The 21,207-nt window shown below is 44.8% G+C and overlaps 1 protein-coding gene across 1 annotated transcript in view; it reads left to right on the top strand.

Annotated features, from left to right (window-relative positions):
* LOC113407516 (neurogenic locus notch homolog protein 2-like) overlaps window positions 1-21,207 on the top strand; it is a 140,920-nt gene that overhangs the window by 59,040 nt on the left and 60,673 nt on the right. The window contains exons 6-11 of the mRNA XM_026656110.2: window positions 3,534-3,767; window positions 5,219-5,374; window positions 10,750-10,938; window positions 13,755-13,868; window positions 16,272-16,385; window positions 20,323-20,556. Of these exons, the coding sequence (XP_026511895.1) occupies window positions 3,534-3,767; window positions 5,219-5,374; window positions 10,750-10,938; window positions 13,755-13,868; window positions 16,272-16,385; window positions 20,323-20,556 (1,041 nt within the window). The remainder of the gene's footprint in view (window positions 1-3,533; window positions 3,768-5,218; window positions 5,375-10,749; window positions 10,939-13,754; window positions 13,869-16,271; window positions 16,386-20,322; window positions 20,557-21,207) is intronic.

A 21,207-nucleotide genomic window follows, 5' to 3' on the forward strand; every position in this document is an offset into this window, starting at 1 on the left:
AGTATCCTATTCTGTATAGTTGCTCTTGGAGAACTTAATCCCTGATGACTTCCAAGAAAAAAAAGCACAGAAAGTACCTCAGTTTCATAGTCAATAAACATTTAGAGCTGAAGGTTGTTGTCTTATTCTGTCTGTCTTCTATTTTGAAATACCACATGGACTAGGTGCTTACTCTGTACAAGGTCACTTAGAGCCAGTCTTCATTTCACTGATTTCCCTCGCTCTGCAAATATCTGGGTCAGAATAAGATTGAAGTGGTTTCTTGGAGAAACTTGTGCATTCCCTGCTCATTTTATATTTCATGTATGAGTTTTTCTTTTTTTAAGGAGTTGCATAGTTCCCCAAATTTGCATAGAATCATAGATGCATAGAGGATTAGGGTTGGAAGAGACCTCAGGAGGTTATCTAGTTCAACCCGCTGCTCAAAGCATGTTTGTGCTTAAAGCATTGTCCAACAACACTCCACCAATTCATAGTGTGCATAACTGCAAATATACAACACATGTCTCTTACAGGTTGCATTGGTCCAGATTCCAATCTATGTTACAGGTACATCTGGAGAAACTCCATTGACTAAGTATTTTAGACTTGTTCCTTATTTCAGAGCTTTTTTTGTCCCTCACAATCTCTGCTCAGGCTTAGTCTGTCTATGCAATTTTCAGAGGTAAAATTTGAGTATATCTTGTGCAAGGGATAGATTTAAAAAAAAACATTTTTTAAAAGAAATTTAGGGTTAATGTCACTTTCCCCATTATCCTTAACTAAAGTCTTGTCAGGAGAGGCTGAAGATTAATCTTCAGAGAAACTCCGAAGAATAGGATTCACTGGGACCAAAGCCACAGGTTTCCTTAGACACAGCTTCCATCCATCCCCGCCTCCTCACAGTGTTCCTCTTCCCCCTCCTGGTAGCTCAGGGGGCCAGGATCCTCCCTGAGGACATGGGATTACAGGTCTGTCGCATCTTACACGCATTTAACATGCGCGATTTCAACTTTACGCGATCGGCAAAAACAAAAACAAAAAAGAGAAAAACAGTTTTAATACTATACCTGTAGTGCGGGCGATTTTGCCCGCCATTGAACTCAATGGGGTTTTGGCTATACACGGTTTTCGCTTTACACGCTAACCGCAGAACGGAACCCCCACGTAAGATGAGACAGACCTGTATATTTCCATTGAGAACAATGGGAGGCAGTGACCATCTTTTCTAAGGGCAACCCGTGGCCTCAGTCCCATTAAGAACAATAGATGATGATTGCCACTTTGAAAGAGGGTAGTCCTTGAGTTTCTCTGAAGACATGCCAACTTCTGAGGGAATAGCTTCCAGTCATGAAGAATAACTAAAAAAATGACCACAAATCCCGTAGTGCCAAAACCAAGCATTTAAAAACCATAAGGCTTTTAAAAATATGTGTTGGGTTTTGATTTACCTTCTGGTTTTTGAACCTCTAGGGTTCTGCTTGGGGCACGATTTCAAGCTTTTCCTCCTTAATTAGTAGGGTTGGAAACTTTTAAAATGAGAACTGAAATTCGTATGTATTCACACAAGTCCAGGAGCTGGGGCTTTAAGAAACACGAAATATCGCAAGATAAGATAAAATTCCAAGAGTTGGCAACAGTGATTAATTTGAGCTATCTCCTCAAAAACTGCCTGATGCATTATTCAGCCAGGAGGGGAAACCATGGAAAGATGTGCAGGAAGATATAAGTGGGTGCAGGAGGGAAAGGGAATTTGCATGTTGGGGGGAGGGAAATGTGGGGAGCAGGAGGGAGAGAGAAAACGTGGTTTATACTCTAAGGCTGTGCTCGGCTCAGGTGATGCAAAGCAGTTGTAAACCCAGTTTAACTGGGCAGTGTATTCCAGTTGCCTTGTGTTGCTCTAAATCAGTGTGAAGTGGCCATAACCTAACTGAATCTGGAACTGAAAGTTATAATTTGAAAAAAAAAATTTAGGGTGAACACTACATATCTTGAAATTGTTAAATTGTTCTGTCATAAAACATGGTAGCGTTCTATTGGTTTCTTGTTTATGGCTCATATTTATAATTTAAATATGGAAATGCTGAGACAAACAATTAACATGGAGCTACTGTTGAGCACATGTCAATAATTTAGAGCATATATTAGTGGGCTGTAGTTGTTCCCCCAAATGAGCATTATGGATCCAGGAAATTCAGAGTGAAGGTTAAACTAGCAGGCATGTTAGTCTGGAAATGCACAGTTAAATCACCCAAACAACCTTAACTCTGCTATGTAGTGTCCCCATGAGGGGAAAAATATGTATATACATTAGATATAGATCTTTAAAAATCAGTTTAATCTACTCCAGGACCACAGTCAGTGCCTTCATTCCTACTGTATTGTTACTGCATGGTGTCACGACAAGCATTATACACCTGGATTGGTGCTAGGCCTATCAGACAAAAAAGTCCATCTGCACTTTTGGTGCTTTCACTGCAGCCCGCAAGGTGTTGAGAAAAATTTCAAAGTGTGGCTAAAGCTGATGCCATTTTCTTGAGACTTTATTTTCTCCTCTATGTCCACTAAATTTGCAAAGAAATCAATTGATCTTTGACTGGATATAAGTTAACGCTCAGAAGGCAAGAGAAACACAGCATCTTTAATTCCAGGAGCATCCACTTTAGACTGAGGGTATGTTTACACAGGAAAAGTTCTGCACAGGTTAGCCTACTTGAGCTAATTTGAATCCAGCCTGTGCAAATAACAATAGCAGTGAAGACATGCACCACGGGGTTTGGAGCAGGTAATATAGGCCCAGCACAAACTTGGGTATGTACTCGGTTTGCTAGCCTGCTGCAAAGCCCACACTGCTGTCGCCCCTATTACTGGTACTCATGTTAGCTGGATTCAAGCTAGCTTGAGTAAGCTAGTCGTGCGCAGCTTTTGCTGTGTAGACATACTATGAGTCTGCTCAGGCCTTTAGCAACATCTAGTTTATACTGGGTATGCCCAGAGACATGATGCAGATATTCCAAGGATAGGTATCTGCAAAACTATTCCTTGCTCATATCCCCATGAATATGTTCTTCCAAGGCAGTGTGTCTCCCATTTGACCTGGAGTGTACCTCCCCTTCTAGGGCTGAGGGAAAATTCATTGTCACAATAACTAAATGGCCAGGAGCCTTTCTCCTGAGGCTGTGAACATGGTAGTCAGTTGTGTTAATAGCTATGCCTGCTAAGGACTGGATTGGGACACTGACTATTCAGATAGGGCACTGGTAAGATGATGAAGTTATCTGTTAGCCCTTGGTTAGCCCAAGGGGCTTATTTGTTGCAAGTATTTCTATCTTCACTTGGCAATGCATGGGTCACCTCCATTTGCAGATTAAAGCAATAGTGGGTACCTGGTGTATTTAATTATGTTTTTCTTAAAAGTACTCCCAGGACAGTCATTTTCTATTCCACAAACTGTCCGGTATTCAGGATTTCTGACTCTTCCTCAATTAGTGGAATGGCATCTTGTGCAAGGCTTCCCTGGAATTCTGTTAAACTCGTCCCTCTTGACTTACCAGGTCAGTTTTGTACTGAGGATGTGGATGAATGTCAGCTCCAGCCCAACGCCTGTCAGAATGGAGGGACCTGCACCAACCACAATGGAGGCCATAGCTGTGTCTGTGTCAATGGCTGGAGCGGGGAGGACTGCAGTAAGAACATTGACGACTGTTTCAATACTCCCTGTGCTGTCGGGTCTACTTGTATTGATCGTGTGGCCTCATTTACATGTATTTGTCCAGAAGGAAAGACAGGTAAGGATGAGAAATGCACATAGCTCTGGGATTGCTGCTCTGTGCTGCCGGCGGACAGCTAGAGGTGTAGGATACCATTTCTAAAGTAAACTAAAATGTGTCTTTTAAAAAACTTTAAAAAGTGCTCCTCATTTCTGGCTCAGGGAGCTCACACCACAGGAGCAACTCCCCCATCCAGTGAGAGGGTGCAATATGCCCTCCTCTTTGTGGCCATCCACCACTTGTGTGGAAGAGGACCCTCCCTTGGGAAAGTTTCTAGCTATGCATGCAGGAGCAAAAGTGAAAAGGAAGGTTTCTTATACCCTCTGCACCCTCCTCACCTGTGCAAGGACCAGCCAGCATCTGGCCTGTCACAGGTTAAATTGTGAACAGTAAGATTAAAATTGTTTAACATGGAGGCTTCCAATAGAAATGCTTAAAAGCATAAATGAAGGCTAACGGGACAACCCTAACTGTCCCTATGTGTGCACATGACACAGGGATAGATCCTGGCCCACACCCAGGCCCCCCGGTACCATTCAGGCAGTGCAAAGGAAGTGGCCTTGGAGAAGGAGAAACTGGGGCAGTTTGGACTTCAGGGCAGGCAAATGGGGCCCAAATGCTCTCTGATGTCACCCTGCGGGTGGTAAAGGACTCCTCTGTGACCAAGGGCAGGACAAGCTGGCCACTCTGCACACACTGAGGGGAAAGACCGCTGTGATCCCTTATTCAAGGCAGGAAGAATTACTTGCAGACCCTGTGAGGGCTATACTACCCTGAGAAGGTGTGGTTGGGTGAGGCCCTGTGCCAGTACTGGAATACAGCTTGTATATAAAACCAGAGCCCAGGAGATGGGGGACTGGATTTTGGAGCTCCTGTGCCTCTGGGATAACACACCCGTACGACTAAAGTGGGGAACTGGGACATGGCTGCATACAGGAGGAATGTTGCTTTAAAGCTGCCTTATCTGGCCTGGTGGGGAATCCCCTGCAGGTGTAGATAAGAAGCTAAGAGCATTGACACACCAAGGGAGCTGCACTGGCAGCCTGGAGGCTATGCAATAGCTCCTGACCATGTTGAGGACTAAGGAAGGGAGCTGCATTTGTGTGTTCACCAGAAGATGCACCATGCTAGCTGGTGAAGGGGAGAGAAAAACTAGCTAGGAAGAGCTGCTCCCAGCTGATGCTTTAAACACTAAACCATTATAGCATACAAGGAGTACTGATAAATGCTTTGAAACCACAGCAATATGACATGCCATTGTATTATGCTGTACAGTACATGGTCAGATTCCAATAGCAAATGTCTGCAGGTGACTTCTTCTGTCATGGTTCCAGTCGCCTCTTGGCATGGGAAATGGGGCCTAGATTAACAAAATTAGTGTGGAGAATGCTAAATGAGTGGTGCAACCCGATGAACAGATTTTATTCTTCTCAATGAACTGCTTAGTGTGACCTCCTTTGCTTCTGTAGGTCTCCTGTGCCACTTGGATGATGCATGTGTTAGCAACCCATGCCTGATGGGAGCTCTATGTGATACCAACCCTCTGAATGGACACTACATCTGCACCTGTCCTCAAGGCTATAAAGGAGCAGACTGTACTGATGACGTGGATGAGTGTGCTATGGGTAAGTTCCCATCTGCTAATAGGTAGGTTTCTGGATGTTCTACTTGAGAAACTGATGGAGGGAGGAATAGGAACAGCTTGTGGAAGTATGTGACCTATGTGAGGATACAAAGGCCCAGGATACAGTCTTGCATTGTTCCATCAGCAATTTAAGACTTGTGTTGTACTTCTGATCCCCAGAGCACTTTACAAACACTATAACCTCTCCCCAGCTCTGAAAGGTAAGCTAGAATGACCACTTCCCTAAGGGAAGCTGAAATAGAGATTAAATGACTGCCCAGGTGATGAAGTCTGTCATTGAGGATCAAAACTCAGAGGTACCAGACTTTGAGATCCATCTAGTCAGAAGCCGGTTTCTGAAAGTGGGTAGTATTGGCTGCTTCAGGGAAAGGTGCAAGAAGTCCTGCGTAGTCAGTTATGGGATACTTGCCCCCACGGAAGTTTCTAATTAATCCCCAATACTTACAGGTTGAAGCAAGAGAGCTTGCATTACTTCCATAACTCTTCTCGTACTTACTGCTATAGCTCTGGATATTCATGTCATCCATATAATATCGCTAATCCTTATTAAACCTGATAAGCTTATGGCCTCAAGTACATCTTATGGAAATGAGTTCCATGGGCTAATTATGTTACAGTAACTCCCCACTTAACGTCCTCTCGCTTAACATTGTTTTAGTCTTACGTCCCTGCTCCATTTAAAGTTGTGCAATGCTTTGCTATAACCTCATTTGGCTGCCTGCTTTGTCCACAGCTGGCGGCCCCCCATCAGCTCCCCTAAGCCTCCCCCCAGCGCCTCCCGCCCACTGGCAGACCCTGCAGATCAGCGCCTTCCCCCTCCTCCCCCTGCCTCCTGCCCATGGCAATCAGCTGGCTTGCGGCGTTCAGGAGGGAGGGGGGAGGAGCAAGGACTCGGTGCACAGGCTCCCTCTCCCTCCCCTGCCTCCCAAATGCCGCAAACCAGCTGATTGCCGCGGGCAGGAGGCAGGGGAGGGAGGGGGGAGCCTGTGCACCAAGTCCTCGCTCCTCCCTCCTGCCCCCTGAACGTCGCAAGCCAGCTGATTGCTGCGGGCAGGAGGGAGGATGCGGCGTACCTCCCCCCTTCCTCCCCTGCCTCCTGCCCATGGCAATCAACTGGCTTGTGGCATTTGGGAGGCAGGGGAGGGAGGGGGAGCCTGCACGCCGTGTCCTCGCTCCTCCCCTCTCCTTCCTCCCCCCTCCCTCCTGCAAGCCAGCTGATTGCCGCGGGCAGGAGGCAGGGGAGGAGCGAGGACATGGCGTGCGGAGTAAAGGGGGAGGAGGGGGAAGAAGAGGCGGGTTACGGTTGGGGGCTTGGGGGAAGGGGTGGTGTGGGCGGGCCGAGGGTTGAGCCCCCCACCCCTGGTGCTTGTAGAGTAGGGGAAGCTGCCGCTGTGCAACGTGCTTCTCCTAGCCTAGAGCACCTTCAGCCTCCTTGCCTGCCTCATTGTCTCCAGTGCCAGTGGGCTGTGCCTGTGTGGGGTAAGGCGGGGGCACCACCCAATTATTGTACTGTACTGTATGCAAAAAAGTTTTTCCCTGGAACCTAACCCCCACATTTGCATTCATTCTTATGGGAAAATTGGATTCGCTTAACATCGTTTCGCTTAAAGTCGCATTTTTCAGGAACATAACTACAATGTTAAGTGAGGAGTTATTGTAATTGGAAAATGTTTTCTCTTAACCATTTTTTATATACCACCTTTAAATGTCACTGAATGACCCTGGTTTTGTGTTATGAGACAGGGTTAAGATTCCAATGAATCTTCTCCATATATTTTGTATTCATGTATTTATTTATTTTGTATATCTTCATCATGGCCCCTCTTATCTGTCTGCTCTCAAGCCATTGTCTTCATACAAGTTTTTCCATGTCCCTAATCATTCTTATCCATCTCAGAACCCCTTCCAATTCTTTCTGAAGTAGGGGTAATCAGTAATACTGCACAGTGGTTTGAGCATTGGCCTGCTAAACCCAGGGTTGTGAGTTCAATCCTTGAGGGGGCCATTTAGGGATCTGGGGCAAAAATCTGTCTGGGGATTGGTCCTGCTTTGAGCAGGGGGTTGGACTAGATGACCTTCCAACCCTGATATTCTATGACTGAGGTGTCATTAGAGAAGGTTTTGGAACAAATTTATAAACTCAACAATAAGAAGTCACCAGGACTAGATGGTATTCACCCAAGAGTTTTGAAGGAACTCAAATGTGAAATTGCAGAACTACTGACTGTAGTCTGTAACCTATCATTTAAATCCGCTTCTGTACCAAATGACTGGAGGATAGCTAATGTGACACCAATGTTTAAAAAGGGCTCCAGAGGTGATCCTGGCAATTACAGGCCAGCAAGCCTGATTTCAGTACCGGGCAAACTGGTTGAAACTATAGTAAAGAACAAAATTGTCAGACACATAGATGAACATAATTTGTTGGGGAAGAGTCAACATGGTTTTTGTAAAGGGAAATCATGCCTCACCAACCTACTAGAATTCTTTGAGGGGGTCAACAAGCATGTGGACAAAGGGGGATCCAGTGGATATAGTGTACTTAGATTTTCAGAAAGCCTTTGACAAGGTCCCTCACCAAAGCCTCTTAAGCAAAGTAAACTGTCATGGGATAAGAGGGAAGATCCTCTCATGGATTGGTAAGTGGTTAAAAGATAGGAAACAAAGGGAAGGAATAAATGGTCAGTTTTCAGAATGGAGAGAGGTAAAGAGTGGTGTGTAATGGGCCCAGTCCTATTCAACATATTCCTAAATGATCTGGAAAAAGGACTAAATAGTGAGGTGGCAAAATTTGCAGATGATACAAAATTGCTCAAGACATTTAAGTCCCAGGCAGACTGGGAAGAACTACAAAAGGATCTCTCAAAACTGGGTGAGTGAGCAACAAAATGGCAGATGAAATTCAATGTTGATAAATACAAAATAATCCACACTGGAAAACATAATCCCAAGTATACATATAAAATGACGGGGTCTAAGTTAGCTGTTACCACTCAAGAAAGAGATCTTGGAGTCATTGTGGATAGTTCTCTGAAAACATCCACTCAGTGTGCAGCAGCAGTCAAAAAAGTGAACAGAATGTTGGGAATCATTAAGAAAGGGATAGATAATAAGACAGAAAATATCATATTGCCTCTATATAAATCCCTGGTACGCCCACATCTTGAATACTGCGTGCAGATGTGGTCGCCCCATCTCAAAAAAGAAATATTGGAATTGGAAAAGGTTCAGAAAAGGGCAACAAAAATTATTAGGGGTATGGAACAGCTGCCATATGAGGAGAGATTAAAAAGACAGGGACTTTTCAGCTTGGAAAAGAGACGACTAAGGGGGGATATGATAGAGGTCTATAAAATCATGACTGGTGTAGAGAAAGTAAATAAGGAAGTGTTATTTACTCCTCCTCATAACACAAGAACTAGGGGTCACCAAATGAAATTAATAGGCAGCAAGTTTAAAACAAACGAAAGGAAGTATTTTTTCACACAATGCAGAGTCAATCTGTGGAATTCTTTGCCAGAGGATGTTGTGAAGGCCAAGACTATAACAGGGTTCAAAAAAGAACTAGATAAGTTCATGGAGGATAGGTCCATCAATGGCTATTAACCAGGATGGACAGGGATGGTGTCCCTAGCCTCTGTTTGCCGGAATCTGGGAATGGGTGACGGGATGGATCATTTGGTGATTACCTGTTTTGTTCATTCCCTCTGGGGCACCTGGCATTGGCCACTGTCGGAAGACAGAATACTGTACTGAGATAGATGGACCTTTGGTCTGACCCAGTATAGCCGTTTTTATGTTCTTACTGGCAATCGCAGCTTCTCCCAATATAGCCTAATCTGCAATCTTTATAGTGTTGTTGCCGCCTCTCCAGTTCATTCCTGGCGGTTCAGATGCTAGTGGACTGTTTGTGATAACATTCTCATTTTGCTGCTGGGAGAAATAAGGAAAGGCAGTGATCCAGTTACCTCTGCCCCAGCAGCAACTGCTCCCTGGGATTAAGTTCATTTACCTGACAGGAGAAGTAAAATGGATTGCTGATTGGCTTATTCACCCAGCATGGGACCAAGACGTGTGGTGTTTGTTCTTTCCAAAGTGTACCCCAAAGTTGGGTCTACATGCCAATGAAGTCATCAGCCACTGAGTCTGCACCAGGACATGGAGGGATGGACTAGATAACAGAAGCAGCTTTTTCATTGCAGTTCCCAGCGTGCAGAAGAATGACCCTGGCAAAGGCCCACTTGCTCCTGGTGGCTCTTGGTCACTTGGGCTTATCAGTTATGTTGATGCTTGGGGTGCTTAGACCACTTAGTGCTCTCTCAAGAACCGCTTTTCTCTTTGCTACTGGTACTTTTTTTTAAATCTCAGACGTCTGATTCTCCATCCAGTTCAGGTCGTGGCTGTTGCACTTTAGGATCATTGTACCTGTTTCCTTATTAAACAGATATAACCTTTCCATTTATACGAGATCCTGTTTTTCCCTGTTTTGGTTGTTTTGGACCACCTGTGTGTCAAATCTATTTTGAGAATAATGCCTCAGAGTTTATATGGCAGCTGTTTCTGTCTTTCATGAGGTAGAGGTTGATGATATCATGTCAAACAGCAAGGAAGCAGCTAGATCCTTTAATTACATTTCCAGACTTCTTACCATTTGGGTTTAGAAGTTGCAATTTTTGCAAAACTAATCTTTTGGGGCTTGTGTAACATTTTCAACTTGACATTGAGATTTTTGTGTGTGCCCACTGCCCATTGTACCACTTGAAGTCAGTCACTAACCAGCATACCTGGTGCTGGTGTCTTCTGGAGAGGGCCACTCCTTGAATGAGTTTTACTTCTCTACCCCACCTTAGACAAGAATGCTGCATGAAGCTTCTCTAGGAGAAGGCCCTACAGGCTAGTCTGACTGAGATTGGTAGCAAAGGCCTGGCTGTCACTTGGGCTCAGGAGCATCCTGAAGGCCTCAGCCCTGAAGTGGGTGGGCAAGTTGAATAGGTGATTTCGATATGAGGCCTTCAAAGAGGCTTGAGTGCCCTGATCCCCCGTTGGGTGCCTCTGTCAATGCCATCTTCAGCTCCATGGGAGTGAGGAGAGGAGCAGTGGTACAGGCCAGAATGCTCTTCTTGATCCATTGATAAGGCTTGGAAATTTCTCTTTCTGTCTGCAAACAGGTGGCCGTTGAATCTTTCCTCAGGCACATAAAAGGCAGCAGGCACCTCACAGTAGAAAGAAGAGTCCTTTCTGCCCTACGCTCCTTGTCAGGAGGGAATGGCATGAAAAGGGCCTGACTGGAGATGGTGCTGAGACTATCATGACCAGAAAAGCAGATTCTGATATATAAATGTGTGTCTCTTGCAGCAAACAGCAACCCATGTGAGCATGCCGGGAAATGTGTGAATACAGAAGGCTCCTTCCACTGTGAATGTCTGAAGGGGTACACAGGGCCTCGCTGTGAACTGGACATTAATGAATGTCTTTCCGAACCATGTCAGAATGATGCCACTTGCCTGGATAAAATTGGAGGGTTCACATGTCTCTGCATGCCAGGTAAGGGGACACTTTCCAAGCTGGGATGGGGCTTCTAGCAAAGATAAAAAGCTCAGACGTGTGAGGAAGGGAAGGATTGTCCACTGTGCCAGAGACCAGTGTGATGGGAGTGCCCAAGAGCTGTGCTGAATGAGGTCACTGGAGATCATTTGCTGTGGGCAGACGGGTTGTGAAGGCTTGCTGGTGTGTGAGGAGAGGAGAAAGCAGGCAATAGGGGTGGTGTGAAGAAGGAAGAAAAAGTAGTCTGTAATTTGTTAGTGAGCAAGACCTAGCTTGTTAAATTAAATACAAGCACACAAATTGGTTACTGCTTAACCTTCTTTGTTTTATCTTAACTTTTGGTTTTGGATAACTTCCAGGGCTTTCTCAAGTCTAGGTTTTCAATGTCGCAAGTGATGCAGTTCCCAGTAGATTGGGAAGCTATTCTATAGACCGGGGTGGGCAAACTGCTATTCTATAGACCGGGGTGGGCAAACTTTTTGGCCCGAGGGCCACATCTGGGTATGGAAATAGTATGGTGGGCCATGAATGCTCACGAAATTGGGGGTTGGAGTGAGGGCTCTGGCTGGGGGGGTGGGCTCTGGGGTGGGGCCAGAAATGAGGACATCAGGGTGTGGGAGGGGGCTTCGGACTAGGGCAGGAGGTTGAGGTGTGTGGGGGGAGAGGGCTCTGGGGTGGAGCTGGGGATGAGGGGTTGGGGGTGCAGGAGGGTGGTCCTGGCTGGGACTGAGGGGTTCGGAGGGTGGGAGGGGGATCAGGGCTGGTATAGGGAGTTGGGGCACAGGAAGAGGTCGGGGTCCAGGCTAGGGTTACCATACGTCCGGATTTTCCCGGACATGTCCGGCTTTTTGGTCCTCAAATCCCCGTCCGGGAGGAAATTCCAAAAAGCCGGGCATGTCCGGGAAAATAGGGAGGGGTCGTGGGGCTTGGATCCGAGCCGGAGCCGCTGGGGCCGGCGCTGCTCAGCCAGGACCGGGCCGGAGCCACTCAGCCAGGACCGGGGCCGGAGCCCCAGGGCCCGAGCCGGGCTGGGCCGGAGACGCCAGGGCCAGAGCTGCTCGGCCGGGGGGGCCGGACTGGGCCGCGCCTCCTCGCGCCCCCCCCCCCTCCACCGCCCCAGCCCCAGCTTACCTGCTGCCTGCCTGTTTCAGGCTTCCCGCGAACATTTGATTCGCGGGAAGCAGGGGAGAGGGGGAGGAGCAGGGGGTGGAGCGTTCAGGGGAGGGGCGGAGGTGGGGCGGGGACTTTGGGGAAGGGGCGGAGTTGGGTGGGGCCGGGGCGGGGAAGGGGTGGAGTTGGGGCGGAGCTGGGGGCAGAGTTGGGGCGGGGCCGGGGCCCCGTGGAGTGTCCTCTTTTTGTTTTTTTTTTAAATATGGTAACCCTAGTCCAGGCGAGACTGCGCGCTGCCCTCTCCGCAGGTGCTGCCCCTGCAGCTCCCATTGGCTGCGGTTCCCAGCCAATGGGAGCTCAGGGGCAGCACTTGGGGTGGGGGCAGCATGCAGAGCCCCCTGGCTGCCCCTACGCATAGGAGCCAGAGGGGGGACATGCCGCTGCTTCCGGGAGCCATGGCACACACGGAGTGGGGCAAGCCTCCAACCCCACTCCCTGGCAGGAATTTGAGGGCCGGATTAAAACGTCTGAAGGGCCGGATGCAGCCTCCAAGCCGTAGCTTGCTCACCCCTGCTACAGACTGATAGATCTCACTATTAAAAATATTTTGACATGTTTGAAATCTTTATAGCAGTTACCACATCAAGTACACCAATGCTCTGTCCAATCTATTAACTTCCCTCTAGTAGTGACCAATACCCAGTGCTTCAGGGAAGGGGGGAAAAACAGCATGCCCTTGACCAATTGTGCAGTGTTATGCAAATATAGAGGAAGCATTCCTTCCTGACTCCACTCGGTGATGAGCTGACACAATGAAGCATAAAGTGAATTTACCCAGTCTTAGTAAGCCTAGCAACAAATGAAGGCGTTGCTCCACCCTTTCCAAAATCCACATACAGTATTTTGACCCTTCCCTCCTGTGGGAGTGAATTTCAGAGTGACTACCTGCTGAGTTAGTTTTCTTTTGTTTGTAAATTATCTCCTTTTATTGTCAGTGACTCTACTTATGTTCTTACACTAGTGCCCATCATCAATGTATTTGGTCCCCTCCCAAATCATTAAAGACATAATTGTCTCTTTTTCTTTTCAGTATGCAGAAGAAAATGGTACATTTCAATTCAGATTTCTGTCTTTATTGTGATATTGGGAGATCATGCATGCAGCTCTGAAAATGTAATGTTCAAGTTAACAACGAGGAGTCCGGTGACACCTTAAAGATTAACAGATTTATTTGGGCATAAGCTTTTGTGGGTAAAAAAACCCACTTCTTCAGATGCATGGAGTGAAAATTACAGATGCAGGCATAAATATACTGTCACGTAACTCCCTTCTCTTCATGTGTCAGTATATTTATGCCTGCATCTGAAATTTTCACTCCATGCATCTGAAGAAGTGGGGTTTTTACCCACGAAAGCTTATGCCCAAATACATCTGTTAGTCTTTAAGGTGCCACTAGACTCCTTGTTGTTTTTTGCGGATACAGACTAACACGGCTACGCCTCTGATAATGTTCAAGTTGAAAACTCCACTTTAACACTTGTATTTATGCTTTTAAAATGTGGTCTCTTTATATCAAAAATGTCAATACAAACTGGAATTTCTATTTCAGTTAAATCTAGCTTTGATTTTCAGTCCTGGAATAAGGTGTAGTCAACATCTTGGGCACTTTCTAAAGCCTTTCTGCCATTCCTTGTTATCCTTTCCAGGGTTTAAAGGTATGCACTGTGAACTGGAGATTAACGAATGCCAGAGTAATCCCTGTGTGAACAATGGAGAATGTCTGGATAAAGTCAATCGCTTCCAGTGTGTCTGTCCACCTGGTAAGTGTTCCTCTCCAGCACCACCTCTCTTCTCCCTACAAAGGGCACAACAGACTGTTGGAGTGGAGTGAAAGCAAACCTGCTCAGGATGTGCCTTCCCTGCAGAGTGCTCATGCCCAAATTAGAATTCCTTTAAAGGAGAACTGAAATGATTAGCTGTAATACTTGCTAAATAAGTTTCATATGCAACCATCCTGATGCAACATTAACACTGTGCGTTTTACTGGACAAATGTTAAGACTGAACACGTAGTTTTACACAGTGGCTGGCAGCTATGACTTCACTTGTTAAAGAATGTCATGGTGAATTACAGACCAATGTCTGTAGAGATTATTTTTTAAATCTATTTTAATTTGAGACAGTTTTCATCCTCCACATAATTTTTTTGGCTTCCTCAAGGTTTTAGGTGAGAGCCTTTCCTCAGCAACTCAACTTGGTTAAGTCGCTAGCACAGTGCAGGGAGTCAGCATTCTTCTCTGCAGAAAGGGGCTTCTGCTAATCCAAGGGACCAGCACCAGGTTCAAGGTCACCAGGTTAAGGTCCAATATCTTGTAAGCCAACTGGGGGAGAAGTAAATGCTTTTTTTCCTGTGCCTGCCCAGGGAGATCTCTACTTTCCCTCAGTCCCTTCCCCCCAGAAGCAGTACTTGAGTCCTCTCTTCCCTTCTCCTGGTGCCAGGATGTCTGGCTCCATCACCATAACTGACACAATCCACTACCTTGTTTATCAATAACAAAGCATTGTAAGGTACAGGACATCTTGTCCTGTGCTGTACAGTGCATCCCATACTGCTGTGCTACCCATAGCTATAATTGTGGCTAAGGGGATGCTTTAGAAATAGATGAATTATTTCTTCATGTGGAGTTCCTCACTTTGACTGCCCAAAGTCTCCTCTATTTGTTGTTTTGTTTCAGTTTCCCAAGCATACCACTGTGGAAGGTCCTCCCTTTGCTTTTTTCTTGTTGCCCCATGCCAGCCCTATTCTGACATGTCTGCACTGCAAATGAAGATGTATTGCTTTGCAAGTGACAGTATGACTACAATACAGATAGGCAAGCCCATGCTTGCTTTAATCTAGCTAGGGTGGATAACAATAGCAGTGAAGATGTGGAGGCATTGTCTGTGGCATAGTCCAGCAACCCAAATACATACCCAGAGTCTCAGGTGAGCTGAGACTGGGCCAGCTAATCTGTGTCAACATGTCCTCATTGCCTTTGTTACCTGTGCCAGTCAGATGAACACTGCAAGCATACCTTGACTTGCAGTGTGCCATACCCAGAGCATCACGGAGATTGTTCCTGCCCTTTTGACCTGGAGGACGGAAGCTACCTCTTGGCAGGGTGATTTGCTGGACCAGGAACCAACTAATCCAGGAACGATGTGGGCTAGTGATGAAACCTGGTTTGGATTTACCACACTACATGTGGGCAGTTTTAAAGCTTTGCTAAGAATTAGTCCTGAGCAATACACCTGCCAAAGTCTGCCTACTCTTTGATGCAATTGACGCTGTGTTCAGAGGTTTAATGGGGAGAAAAGTGGTGGTACTCTAAAGCTCCACTCAAGTCCAAGCTTGTTAATTTCAAAATGAGATGCTTCAGAGATCATGTTTAGGCATTGAAGGATTTGATTTTTGTCGGTAAATGTAGGTAAACGTTGATTTCACAGACAAAAATATTTCCATTGATGATCAAAATTCACAGATAAGCAGCATTTTCTTATATTGCCTGAAAACTTCTTAGAATCTTATTTAAGGATATTTACTTTGTATATTTTGACATGTGATGTTGACAATGTTTTAATGTTTCTAAAGCTTTACCTTTTTGACTCTCAATGTCTACTTTCACTAAATAATTATTGTCTGACACCCCCCCACACACAGTTTCCTGCAACTTTGAAAGTTTATATCCATAAAAATAGAAAAAATGCTTAAAAATGAACATCAGTATTATCTGTTGACATTATGAAAAAAATCGAATTCTTCCAAGCCTAATCATAATGATTGTCCCTTTTACCTTGAGTGATTTTAGGCAAGTAGCTAACAATGTTGACATTGAACGTGTCATTAGGATCCAGAGTTAACGATTCATTGCGGTTAATAAGAAGAGTTCACACTTCTCCAGAATCTGTTTCAGGCTGTCTGCAAACTGTGGCAGGCAGCCAGTATCCATTTCTTTGTTAACATTCAACACTCTTCTTCTTAACCATAAAATCTAAAGATCAAACAAATGAGAGCTTAAATTATGGAGCCAAGATGGCAGTCACAAGGAGAAAAACTGGCTGGTTGAAAAGCTGCAAATTGGCCAGTTCAACACCTGAGCCTGTTTTGAGGAGCAGGAGGGGACAGGGGATGGATATTCCTACTCTGAATAGTTTCAGGATTCTCACTTTCCTCTTGCCTTTCAGGTTTCACTGGAGCAGTGTGCCAGATCGACATTGATGATTGCTCCAGCACACCTTGTCTAAATGGAGCCAAGTGCATTGATTATCCAAATGGCTATGAATGCCAGTGTGCCACAGGTTAGCCTCATCACATCTTCTCACATTCAGTGCAATGGCTAAAGCCCCTTGAATAGAAACTAGTATGTGCAGCCTATGTAGTGAGCAGAGGCAGGCAGCAAAGCATTGGGTCTGTGCTATCTCTGAAAGTCTTTTTTCCAGGAATCTTTGCTGCCTACCTCTCTGCAGAAGAGGGCAGCACTGAGTATCTCTTAGGGACAGAAGCCCCATGGTTTGTGACACCAAAGAATTCACAGTTGCCTGGAAGGAAGTCTAGCTTCACTCTTTCAATGTCATCGCTTTTCCCCTGCAAAGAGTCCCTATTTACTGGTGTTTTTCCATTCTGGGATTCCCCAGTATGGAATGCTTTCTTTGTGACTTCAGGATGGGCCCAAGTGAAAACTGGCAGCCTGAGACCAAGAGAGATGGGTAGAGCAATGCTAGACTGTATTGCTTCCTGCTTGTTTGCTTCCAAACTACTTAATATAACTGAGGAATGGGCTATGAGGATCTAAGTGTAATAAGTGTCCATGGTGCCTTAAAAGTTGAACACCCAGCAAATGTGGTACACAGTTAGTGGCTACCTTCCAAAAAGTCTGATTTAAGTGATTTGCCCAGGGTCACATAGGAACTCAATGGCAGAGCCAAGGATAAAACAGAGCTGTCTAAGACCAGCCTTAACTCTTCAGCTCTGAGCAGAAACTGCTGGGTGAGGCTTAGTTTAGGACTGGGTCAATTAGACTCTTATTCTGGGGTGAGCCTGGCCACTTATTTCCATAGGTGTTGAACAAGTTGCCTACCCCGTGCCTCAGTTTCCCACTTTGTAACATCTGATGGTATTAACCCACATCACCAGGGGCTCTTGAGGCTCTAGAAACTCTGTGGTATGAGAAAGAGGCAGGATTAGCCCCTGCAGCTGTTACTGTCTCAGATAGGCACTCTTAGTCTGGATGGATTCATGTGAGATTTGGCTTATTGTCAGTGAATCCAGTCAAAGAGTCAAATTCTATTTAAAAAGCGGCTAAGGCAACATAAGTTGTTTAGCAGCAATAACTTACTCTGCTCTGTACAGAATCCAGAGAGACACACTTGCCCCGAGATGTCCTAAAAATACCAGAGAACGGAACCCCTAACTTTAGATCAGACTTAAATAAAACGTTCCTTCCTTTGTTTGGTCCTGATTTTATGTTGGGCAAGTCCTCTTCCCTAAAGAAGGGAAGTGGCAGAGGGTGCCAGGAATAGTCTAATAATGCTACACAGGGAATGAGTAGACACTAAGCTGTTTGGGGCAGGAGCCTTGTGTGTTTTTACAGCACCTAACAGTTTGGCTCTATTAGACACAACAGAATTTACCAAAATGGCATTTGGCTTTATCGGGACAGGTTCACAATAGTTTCAGAAGAGGAAGACTATGCAAGAGACAGCAGAACAGTCCTCAAAGAGTGGAACAAATCATCAAGGGTTGTGGTAAATTTACCATCGCATGAAATCCTTATATCAAGACTAGCTGTTATTCTAAAAGACTTGCTCTAGTTCAACCACAAGTTACTGGACTTGATGTGGGAATTGCTGGGTGAAATTGCATGGCTTGTTACATAGGAATTCAGGGCAAATGATCATGAAAAGTCATTCTGGCCTTAAGATCTATGAATCCAACACAAGCCAATGGCTGACTGGGAAGCATCTCTCTTTATTCTCTAGGAGAAATGGTTCTGCAACATATGATATGACAAGATATCACACTGCAGACTATGCCATAGTTTTACTCCAAATTTTGTTCAGACATCAGTATCTCAAAAGAAGACAGAATTGCTATAGAACAACCGCTAGAAATAGGAGCTCTAGAGCTTGTGGTTCCTGGTAAAGAAAAAATCAGTTTTCTCTGTTTAATGAGTTTGAAAGAATATGCAGGAGGATGTGTCTTAGATACTATTCCTGTAAAATGAACCTGGCACACATAGACCTCGTCATCCCAGTAAGAGAATGATGTATCAGGTTCCTGAGACTAGACTGTATCACTGCCTCCATAAATCTCTCTTATTCCATCTTTTGACTGTGTTAAGCATTTCTGTGAAAATTCTGGAAGTAGCATTTATTTTGTGTGTAATTCCAGGGATTAAGAAACCCTCTTCGAGACTCTAGTCAGAACATCGTGAATGGATACAGTAGCAACTTGTAAACTGTGTGCCTCTACGATGGCATGCATTTTTAAAGCAACCTGATTCCTCTTAATAGCTAATTCCCCAGGGAATGCGGTAGATACAAGAGGGCAAGTTTCAGAAATATCAGAATGGAATGGCTCTAGGCCAGAGAAGAGGAGTTGTTACCACCAGGATTCTCCTTTGATTACTGATTGTGACAGAATAAATGTCACTAGGAAAAGGAAAAACCCAAACCCTTTCTGGACTTGGAAGCAGCTGTGGAAAGTCTGTGCCTAGCTCAAGCTAGGGCATGGTCCATCTGATTTTCACTCAGTGGGGTGGGGAGCCTTAGTTATTAATCTTTAGCAAAACCTGCTGGGAGGGGAGAGAGGGGTTTGCAGCCATATATAATACAGGGCTCCCTCACTCGAGAGGTGCCAGGAGGAGCGGCAATATGAGAAGGGTGGGCTGCTCAAGGGGTGCCAGGAAAATACAGCACCAGATCAGAGTGCTAACTAGATTGAGGACACGCGAAAAGCAGGTGCTGATTTTGGGCACACAGGCTGGGGCCTGTTTCCCTACAGAGACTTTGGATTTCCCAGAAAAGGAAAAAAGACTTGGGGCACACTGAACATGGGCAGCTTTGAGGAAATGGGACTGAAAGCAACTGTGAATGGCCATGCAGTTGAAATACTAGTGTCTGTTTAAAGAACTGCTACGTCTCTGGCTTCCTTTTTCCCTCCATTTCTGTGGTGGGGACACTGAGAGCAAGTGTCTTGCATGGCATCATACATTACAGATGGGGAAAAAAGATATTGTACCAGGGCTCCTCTATTCTGCTCCCTGTGAAGGATCATCCCCAGCTATGTTCTCCAGGGCTTTGTCTGCTGTAACTCCAAATGTCTCAAATTATAGGGCACCCACATTATAATAGTGCATTAACAGGGCCTGAAAAATGTCCCTGGTAATTCCTAGACCTAGGACTAAATCGTTCTAAGCCAGGATAAAAAATGCTTGTCCTGCCTCCTTCAGTTTAAAGGAATGGATCAGTGGTGTATGACACTTTATAGTAATTAAGTTTAATAGCTGTAGTATTGTAATAATATTGTCAATCAACTTTCTAATTAATAAATTTAAATATGGAGAACTCTCTACTGCTGCCGAGGCACAGGAGGTGCATGTCTGCAGCCTTTAGCAGACAGCAGTGTATCACTTTACAGTTGGCTCATGAGTGGAGCTTTTAAAGGTTCTTGCCAGTCATGAGGACTAAAAGATTTTTGAACTAAAGCTTACCTTTTCTGCAGACCTCCAGGAAAGCTTCAGTGGGAAAGTCAATTTTTTCAAGGTCTGTGCATTAAAATTCCTTGTATTGACAAAAGTTAAGTCCTCTGGGCTGCTGGATAGTGGAAATATCTAGTATTATTACTAATAGTCTAGTAAGAGAAGGGATTGTCTTCAGTTTGTTTCATATTGATGTCAATAAACAGTTCTGATAGTAATTTGAATATTACTTCAAATTACTTCCATAATTGCTCAGATTTGAATGCATTCCAGGTATCAGTCTCTGTTGCAAAGATTATCTATGTAGCTTTTTCTGTGGCACACTGTGCTTTGTGCACCATACAGGGTCTGTTGGCTTCTCTGGGGTTGGGAGATGGGTTACAGGTTAGGTGCCCAAACAGTTCTGTATATTCTGAATACCATTTTGCTGATTTGTTATGATGAACACTGTATTATTGTGTTTGATATTCAATGCAGAGGACATCATATAATATATCTCTAAGCCTCTTAATCACGCCTCTTCATTTTTCTCTTAGGTTTTACTGGCACTTTGTGTGAAGAGAATATCAACAACTGTGACCCTGACCCTTGCCACCATGGTGAATGCCAGGATGGAATTGATTCGTACACCTGTGTTTGCAATTCTGGGTACATGGGTGCCATATGCAGTGAGCAGGTAGATGAATGCCAGAGTAACCCCTGCCTCAATGAAGGACGCTGCATTGACTTGGTGAATGGCTATCAGTGCAACTGTCTCCTGGGCACTTCAGGTACATAAAGCATAAGATGGCAGGGCAGACAAAAATCAAGACTTTAAAAAAAGTCACAATCTTACCAGAAATTATAATTTTTTATCTACATGTATCTAGTCATTTACTTCCCTTTTTATAATCTTAAATTTCTAAAGTGGGTCTCTTGTACTTTAGTTAGATAATTGTTAGCAGGAAGTATCAGTGTAAAATATGAAATTCTAAGAAATTTCCCACTTAAAATGCTCATCTGTGCTGCAAAGTGCAAGTCCAGGGCCTCATTAGCATCCTTACAGTGAGAACACAAACATAAAATTGATAAACAAATAGCGCATGCTGTGTTTGCAACCAGCACCACCTTCTAATGGATTGAACATCTGAGCCAAGGAAGCTACAAGGCTTCGACTCATCTATGCTCCTTAGTGGGTTTGAAGTCCATGGGACTTGTGCTCCTAAATGACTGAAGTAGCTTTGAAAATTCCACACTTGGGTGTCTAAATATAGGTTTAGGAGCCTAGCTATAATCTCATACTTTGGAAAAATTTGACCGGTATGTAAAAGATCATTAACTTTGTTAATGTATGAAAAGTTAAACTCTTAACACTGAAATAAAAATTGTTTCAAAGTGGCAGACTTCATGCCACTAAAGTTTGTAATAAAAAAAAGAAAAGA

The sequence above is a fragment of the Terrapene carolina genome, unplaced genomic scaffold (assembly GCF_002925995.2).
Source record: "Terrapene carolina triunguis isolate 2854851 unplaced genomic scaffold, T_m_triunguis-2.0 Scaffold212, whole genome shotgun sequence".
Classification (NCBI taxonomy): domain Eukaryota; kingdom Metazoa; phylum Chordata; order Testudines; family Emydidae; genus Terrapene; species Terrapene triunguis.